At 33.9% G+C, this 8,877-nt stretch overlaps 1 protein-coding gene and 1 pseudogene across 1 annotated transcript; both read left to right on the forward strand.

Annotated features, from left to right (window-relative positions):
* The first annotated feature begins 634 nt into the window (after nucleotides 1–634).
* LOC123910167 (disease resistance protein Roq1-like) lies at nucleotides 635–6,077 on the forward strand. The gene is made up of 5 exons (XM_045961229.1): nucleotides 635–1,270; nucleotides 1,768–2,884; nucleotides 3,071–3,364; nucleotides 3,450–4,232; nucleotides 4,326–6,077. Exons 1-5 carry the CDS (start codon nucleotides 774–776, stop codon nucleotides 4,842–4,844), a joined length of 3,210 nt encoding a protein of 1,069 aa, XP_045817185.1. The 5' UTR covers nucleotides 635–773; the 3' UTR covers nucleotides 4,845–6,077.
* On the forward strand, nucleotides 5,384–8,733 carry LOC123905112 (annotated as a pseudogene).
* Nucleotides 8,734–8,877: the final 144 nt, after the last annotated feature.

The raw sequence follows: 8,877 nt of genomic DNA on the forward strand, positions 1-8,877 counted from the left end.
AACGTGTTCGATCTTTTTACCAAACTAGTTTTTTTTTTTCTTTTTTCAATTGCACTTAGTTGAAAACTAGTTTATCAAAGTAATTGATTACTCGATTGATTAATTATACCTCAAAATTAATCAATTGAACACTTTAGCTAAACTTTTCATAAATGAAGTCACAATTTCCGATTATCTCACATTACTCTCTTATCCAATATGTTTGGGATAAACGTTTCGATCTATAATCACTTCCGCATACAAACTCTTTTTCGAAAAACTTTCAAAATTGAAACTACAACTTATTCACCCTACTCTAAGTCGTTGGTCACACGTCTAACAGATATCAAATGATCACCTTTTTAATTTTTTTTTATATTAACCATCTGATTTTCCGAAAAAATGATCTAATAATCTAGAATTCGAATAACTTTTAAATTATTTTATCAGTTCGACAACATGACAATATAGACATTTCTATTATTTTATCGATGCTTTATCGAATAACTAATGGGGAAAAGTAGGTGTAATTTTCCCTGTTTTATAGCAAGAAGTGACACGGAACTTTGGAAGAAGGCTTGAGGAAATTGAAAGGAAGTTATACACTCAATGTGTGTAAGGGTTTAAGTAACCGTGTTTCCATTTTTATATTTTCACTTTCTGACATTTGTTATATTATATATATCATAGATTCATAGTCTTCTCATCCATATTCTTACCACATCCATATTATTTTTCATAATCTTAGGCTAGTACCCAATCTTATTCTTACCTTCATTTTCTTCTATATTCTCATGGATTTTGGATCACCTTCTTCATTCACTTACGATGTTTTCATCAGTTTCAGAGGCACTGATACTCGTTTTGGTTTTACCGGCTATCTCCACAAAGCTCTTTCTGATAAAGGAATCCGCACTTTCATTGATGACAAGAACCTTCAAAGAGGTGACGAAATCACACCATCACTTATCAAAGCCATTGAAGAGTCTATGATATTCATTCCTGTGTTCTCTATCAACTATGCTTCTTCTTCGTTTTGCCTTGACGAACTTGTCCACATCATTCATTGCTTCAAGGAAAAGAAGGGTCGCAAAATTTTGCCTGTTTTCTACAATGTTGATCCTTCTCACGTGCGGCATCAGAATGGAAGTTATGGTGAAGCATTGGCTAAGCATGAAGAGTTGATAAAAAATAACAAGGAAACGTCCATATGTTACACAGAGAGGTTGAAGAATTGGAAAATGGCTCTTTACCAAACTGCTAACTTGGCTGGCCACCATTTCAGTCATGGGTATTCTACTCCTATTTTAACTTATGATAATGTCTTTTAGTAAAAACAACTTGTGATAATGTCTTTTTCTAATTTGACAAAATATATCCTGCAACAAATCGGAAGTGTGTTGTTGACATGTGGCTAACCTCATTTTGTCATGTCAACAACAGATATATGTTTTATTCAATGAACCTAGAAATTTGTTTTTTTAATTATATTCAAAACCGGAGGGAGTACTTGTGTATTTTTGTAATAGAATGTGTTAAAAATGTTACAATGTACGACTTACAGGACCTCTCTACAAAAAACTTAACTGACTAATATTGACAATTAAATAACTTAAAGGATCGTAGGATCGATGTATTGTGCCTTTAATTTTTAAATCTTAAAGAGGAAAGATATGTTTGTTATTTATTTTTCTTTTATGATGAACAATTTAGTTTTATAATAGTATAATTAGCAATAACCGGATGTAATTGTAAATAGTGATGCATTTACTCAAACTTATTGGGCAGGAATGGATATGAATATGAATTCATTGGAAAGATAGTTACAGAGGTGTCAAACAGGATCAATCGTGCTCCTTTACATGTTGCAGATCACCCCGTTGGATTGGAGTCTCGAGTATTAAAAGTGAAGTCACTTCTAGATGTTGACTCATCTAACGATGAAGTCCGCATGATAGGAATCTGTGGGATTGGTGGCATAGGTAAAACAACACTTGCTCGAGCCATTTACAATTTGATTTCTTACCAATTTGAAGTTTCGTGTTTTCTTCACAATGTGAAAGAACATTCAGCTAAACATGGCCTAGAACATGTCCAAGAGGAACTTCTTTCAAAAACAGTTGAATTGAATCATAAGTTAGGAGATGTTTCTGAGGGAATTCCTATCATAAAACAAATGCTACAAGATAAGAATGTTCTATTGATTCTCGATGATGTAGACGAACTGAAGCAGCTGCAGGTTCTGGCTGGAGGGCTTGACTGGTTCGGTCCTGACAGCAAAGTCATCATTACCACTCGAGACAAACAATTGCTAACCAGTCATGGGGTTGAAATAACATATGAAGTAGATGAGTTAAATGTGGATGAAGCTCTTGAATTGTTGACGTGGAAGGCATTTAAAAATAACAATGTTGATTCAAGTTACAAGTACATTTTACGACGTGCAGTAAGTTACGCTTCTGGCCTACCATTAGCTTTAGAAGTAGTGGGTTCCAACTTGTTTGGAATGGATATAGGAGAATGGGAATCTATATTAGATCGGTATGAAAGGATCCCGAATAAAGAGATTCAAAAGATACTTAAAGTAAGCTTTGATTCTTTGGAAAAAGATGAGCAGAGTGTCTTTCTCGACATTGCTTGTTGCTTCAATGGGTATAAGATGACAGAGATCAAAGATATACTTCATGCTCATTACGGTCATAACATCAAATATCACATTAGAGTGTTGGTTAACAAATCTCTTATACAGATTAGTTGGCACGGGCAAAGTTATAGTTGGACAGTACATGACTTGATAGAGCACATGTGTAAAGAAATTGTCCGACTAGAATCTCCTGAAGATCCTGGAGAACGCAGTAGGTTGTGGTCGGAAGAAGATATAGTTCAAGTTTTAGAAGAAAATACGGTAAGAGTGACTTATACATATAGATGGTTTGATTTTATCTCTTAACCTTGATTCAGCTCTTTTGGTTTGTAGGGATAGTACTTTTCTTTACAATTTAGTTACATATATATTTCTCCAAATACCTATGTTGAAATCATAACACACATATATTTTTGTTGATTTGTATATTGTTTTTTGTGTTTCAAGGGAACAAGTAGAATTGAAATTATATGTATGGATGACCTGTCGTTAGATGTTAGAGACGTAAGAGTAGCATGGAAGGGAGATGCTTTCAAGAAGACAAAAAACCTCAAAACTTTGATTATTAAAAGTGGCATCTTTTCCAAAGGTCCTAAACATCTTCCAAATAGTTTGAGATTTCTAGAATGGCACAGATATCCTTCACAGGATATACCATCTGATTTTTGTCCGAAGAAACTTTCTGTATGTAAGCTACCTAGAAGTTTGCTTAAATCATTTGAGTCGCCTTCCTCATTGAAGGTATGAGTAATTGTTCTGTTTGTCTCATCTTTGTATGTCGGTACATCACTTTTAGATTATTCAGTTTTTCTGTTTCTTTTTGCAGAGGTTCATAAATATGAAGGAGTTAAATTTGGACTACTGTGGAAGTCTAAAACGGATACTTGATGTATCTGGTCTTCAAAATTTAGAAATATTCTCAATAAAAAAATGTATAAATTTGATTGAAATCCACCATTCTATTGGTTTCCTGAGTAAACTTCAAATCCTAGTTGCTGAAGGTTGCTGCAAGCTTAGGAGTTTTCCGTCCATGAAGTTAACTTCTCTTTATCAACTGGATCTTTCATCTTGTGCGAGTCTCAAGAGTTTTCCAGAAATATTAGAAGAGATGGAAAATATAGCATCACTTGTATTGGTGGGAACTTCAATAGAAGAGTTGCCATTTTCATTTCACAATCTCACTGGGCTTCATAGTTTACAAATAGAGGCACGCGGAATACTTAAGTTGACTAATAGTATTATCATGATGCCAAAATTGTTGTGGATTACTATTAAGGGAGGTCTATTATTGCCAAACCAGAATGTTAAACTGAATTCTATGATGTCTTCAAATGTGCAAAAACTTCAGCTCATAGAATGCAACTTGTCCGAAGAATCTCTTGCAATGCTTCTCATGTGGTTTACTAATGTGAAATATTTAAATCTGTCGGGGAGTAATGTCACAATTCTTCCAGAATGCATCAAAGAGTCTCACTTTTTAAGGCGGCTATATTTGGATGATTGCAAATGGCTTCGAGAAATTAGAGGCGTTCCACCAAATTTGAAACATTTATCTGCATTACGCTGCAAATCATTGACTTCCTCATGCAGGAGCATGCTACTAAATAAGGTTTTGTTTTTTCTTGGATAAGTATTTGACTTAATATTTCGTAGTATAATTTAGTTTATTTTTGTGAACTTATAAATTATTTATGACTACCAGGAACTACATGAGGCTGGAAAAACGAACTTTCGTATGACAGGAAAAGAAAGTATTCCAGAGTGGCTTGAGCACCGAAGCATAGGACAGTCAATTTCTTTCTGGTTTCGGAACAAGCTCCCTGCTGTTGTTGTCTTCTTTGTCATTAAATCGATGCATAAAAAGCACTCACTCAATGAATTTCTTTCATTAAGACCCAACTTTTTCATCAATGGCTATGAATGTCAATGTGGTCTTAGCCATGGGAGTAATATCGGAGTAGAACTGGAAAATACGTATCTATATGATCTTCAACTGGAGGACATGAGATTCAATTCTATACTACACAATGCACTTAAAAAAAATGAATGGATCCATGTGGAGATTATGTGTGTGTCTTCAAAGATGATATCACTCCTTACAGAATTTGGAATCCATGTATTAAATCAGAAAAGTAGCATGGAGGATATTCAATTCAAAAATCCTTGCAAAAAGAGAAAGTTATTATTGGATGATAATGTCGATGATCATTATTCACAATGATCGTGATGTTATTTGACTATGTTGGTTCAAACTGGTACCTTGGTCTACAAGTGAGTGAAAATGTCACTTGAAGCTTGATTTTCAAAATTTGTGATACTTCTTCTCAATAAAATTTCATACATTGCTTTAAATTCTCACCCTGCATAAAAGTTCCCTGCACTGTACAAAATGAAATGAAAAGGAATAAGAAATATTAAATGATTAATTTGAATGATTCTGATTTTCCTGAATGTAATATGAGAATGTGTTACAACTTACAAGAGTTATGTCAACCTTTAATCAACTTCTCTTCTTTTTTTCAAATTTCAACTTTATCCACTTTTTACAATATGAATGGTCTAGATTACACATTATTCTCTCGATTGTTTTTTACAATTGAGAGAATCCATTCTCTGGAAGTTTCAAAAGTCTTTGGTCAATGGATCCTCTTAGGTGTTGCCAATTTTATCAGTTTCACTTCTTGACTTATTTTGAGAGCCGACGAGAGACTCTCATCCACATTTTTATACTTCTCACACCTTCATTTCTTTTCTATCCTCATGGCTATGTTCCAATCATATTCCTCTTTCTCTTCCTTCTCTTATGGATTCACCTATGACGTGTTCCTAAGTTTCAAAGGCACTGACACTCGCTATGGTTTTACCGGAAATCTCTACAATGCTCTATGTGACCGTGGAGTCCACACATTCATTGACAATAGGGAGCTTCATGGAGGTGATGAAATCACACCAACACTTGTCAAGGCCATCGAAGAGACTATAATTTTCATTCCAATATTCTCTATCAATTATGCTTCTTCTTCATTTTGTTTGGACGAACTTGTTCACATCATTCACTGCTTCAAGGCAAAGGGCTGCTTGGTTTTTCCAGTTTTCTATGACATGGAACCTTCTCACGTGCGACATCAGATTGAGAGTTATGGTGAAGCAATAGCTAAGCATGAACATAGGTTCCAAAATAACCAAGAAAAGTACAACGAAAACATGAAAAGGCTGAATAAATGGAAGATAGCTCTTAACCAAGCAGCTAACTTGTCCGGATACCATTTCAATCCTAGGTACCCGGCTTTACTCCTATTATGCCGGGTAGTAATTTCATCTCAAAGATCAACGAGAAAAGAAATGCTTATTTATTATTGAACAAGTTTTAATTATTTGTATGTAAAAAACGAACAAATATGATTTGTAGTAATAATAACAATATATAATTATCAATACATTGATATTAATGTCATATATTTACTTTTTTTGAACAAGCCAAAAAATGTCATATATTTACTAAAACTTATATTATTGGGCAGAAATGGATATGAATGCGAGTTTATTCGGGAAATAGTCAAATATGTGTCCAACAAGACTAATCATGCTCCTCTGCATGTTGCCGATTACCCGGATGGTCTGCAATCTCGAGTCCTAAAGGTAAACTCACTTCTAGAAATTGGATCTAATGATGAAGTCAAGATGCTAGGGATCTATGGACCTGGAGGAATTGGTAAGACAACACTTGCCAGAGAGGTTTATAATTCCATTGCTGATCAATTTGAATGTGTGTGTTTTCTTCACAATGTGAGAGAAAATTCAGCAAAGCGTGGCTTAGAGCATCTCCAAAAGGAGTTTCTTTCCAAAACTATTGGATTGGACATTAAGTTAGGAGATATTAGTGAGGGAATTCCAATCATAAAATGAGTAAGTCTGTACATACATACATACATACATACATACATACATACATACATACATACATACATACATACATACATACATACATACATACATACATACATACATACATACATACATACATACATACATACATACATACATACATACATACATACATACATACATACATACATACATACATACATACATACATACATACATACATACATACATACATACATACATACATACATACATACATACATACATACATACATACATACATACATACATACATACATACATACATACATACATACATACATACATACATACATACATACATACATACATACATACATACATACATACAAATGTGTTTTGGTTGATTTGTGTTTTTTGTAGGGGACAAGTCAAACTGAAATTATACATTTGGATTTTCCATTACTTGAAGAAATAGTACAATGGAAAGGAGACGAATTCATGAAGATGAAAAATCTCAAAACACTTATTGTTAAAACTAGTTTCTTTTCCAAACCTCAAGTACATCTTCCAAACAGTTTATATAGAGTACTGGAATGGCATAGTTATAGTTTGCATGATATACCATCTGATTTTCTTCCAAAGAATCTTTCCATATGCAAATTACCCAACAGTGGCTTTCTATTATTTAAGTTGGCTAACTCACTGAAGGAAAGGGTAATGATCTCATCTTCCTCATTTTGTATAGAAAAACATTACCTTTTGAGTATGAAAGTTTTACGCTTAGATAGGTCTAAATGTTTAACAGAAATAAGTGACGTATCTGGTCTCCAAAATTTAGAAGAATTTTCATTTGAACGGTGTAAGAATTTACTTAGAATTCATGAATCTGTTGGGTTCTTGAATAAACTTAAAATCTTGAACGCCGAAGGTTGTAGCAAGCTCAGGAGTTTTCCACCAATTAATTTGACCTCTCTTCAACAACTTCGACTTTCATTTTGTTACAGGCTTAAGAATTTTCCGGAAATATTAGGAAAGATGGAAAACATTGGAAGGATTTCTTTGAGTGAAACTTCCATTGAAAATTTGCCCGATTCATTTCAAAATCTCACCAGGCTGGCTTCATTATTTACTACTAGAAGGACATGGAACGTTGCTTAGTTTACCAAGTATGATGCAAAAATTGTCTTGCATTTTTGTTGATGGTTATCATCTATTACCAAACGTCCAAACAAGAATGATAAACCAAATTCCATGGAGTCCTCAAATGTACAATCTATTGTGCTAACAGAATGCAACCTAACAGACGAATCTCTTCCAATAGTTCACAAGTGGTTTGCTAATGTGACTTACTTAGACATAAAGGTGGAATGCATCAAAGAACTTCGCTCGTTAACGAGACTCAATCTGGATGACTGCAAGCGTCTTCAAGAAATTAGAGGGATTTCATAATATTTAAAACGCTTGTCTGCATTAAATTGTGAATCGTTGGGTTCCTCGTGTAGAAAAATGCAACTGAATCAGGTTTTATGTTTTCTTGTATTTAACTTCATGTTTCATAGCACACTATCTTTAAAAACTTACAAGTTATTTATGGTTAATAGGAACTGTTCAAAGTTGGAGGCACCATGTTTTGTTTGCCGGAAACTGCAAGGATTCCAGAGTCGTTTGATCATCGTAGTAGTGGTTCATCAATTTCTTTCTGGTTACGTTGCAAGCTCTCTTTCATTCCTCTCTTTTCTACTACTCAATGGATTGATAACAAGAATGCCAGCAGTGCTATTTACTCACCAATGGCTATAACTATGCTGTTGATGATCCATTTAATCATGCTTATATTATATCCAGAAAGAATGAGATCGATCATATCTTTTGTTAACAAGGGTATGATGGTTGAGGTTACAAATGACAATCACAAAATTAAACTACCGGTTCTATAGCATTGATTCAAGGGCATGAACATTGTGGTCATGTACGTTTTTCAATTCTTTCAGCTCCAATCAAACGATGCATTCATTCGATGATATTGAGAACGTTTATTCAATGATCAACAGTATCAACGCAGATAAGGGTAGGAAGGACTAGAATTAATTTTAATTTACCTATTTGTTTTTGGTCTCTTCTGCATAAATTGAACGGTGGAAATCATGTAGCAGAACTATTTTGATTTTTGGTCATGTGATTGAGAGTAATCCTATATTCTGGATTAGCTGATAATTGTTTCTATCCTCCAAAAATTTATGAAACTCTCATTTTTATGTTCATTTTGCTGGCTGGAAATTAATTTCCGAACAATTTTCGCTGTCTGAACTCTGAAATATAACCTGATGTTTGTTTTTAAGAATTGTAAATATTGTTATATACACCATGTACTAATTCTACGCAGGATT

Source organism: Trifolium pratense, linkage group LG2 (genome assembly GCF_020283565.1).
Source record: "Trifolium pratense cultivar HEN17-A07 linkage group LG2, ARS_RC_1.1, whole genome shotgun sequence".
Classification (NCBI taxonomy): Eukaryota; Viridiplantae; Streptophyta; class Magnoliopsida; order Fabales; family Fabaceae; genus Trifolium; species Trifolium pratense.

Coding starts and splice junctions, on each gene's coding strand:
- LOC123910167 (XM_045961229.1), top strand. CDS start 774: ATGGATTTTGGATCACCTTCTTCATTCACTTACGATGTTTTCATCAGT. Junction 1,271..1,767: donor GGCCACCATTTCAGTCATGG/GTATTCTACTCC, acceptor CTTATTGGGCAG/GAATGGATATGAATATGAAT. Junction 4,233..4,325: donor GGAGCATGCTACTAAATAAG/GTTTTGTTTTTT, acceptor TATGACTACCAG/GAACTACATGAGGCTGGAAA.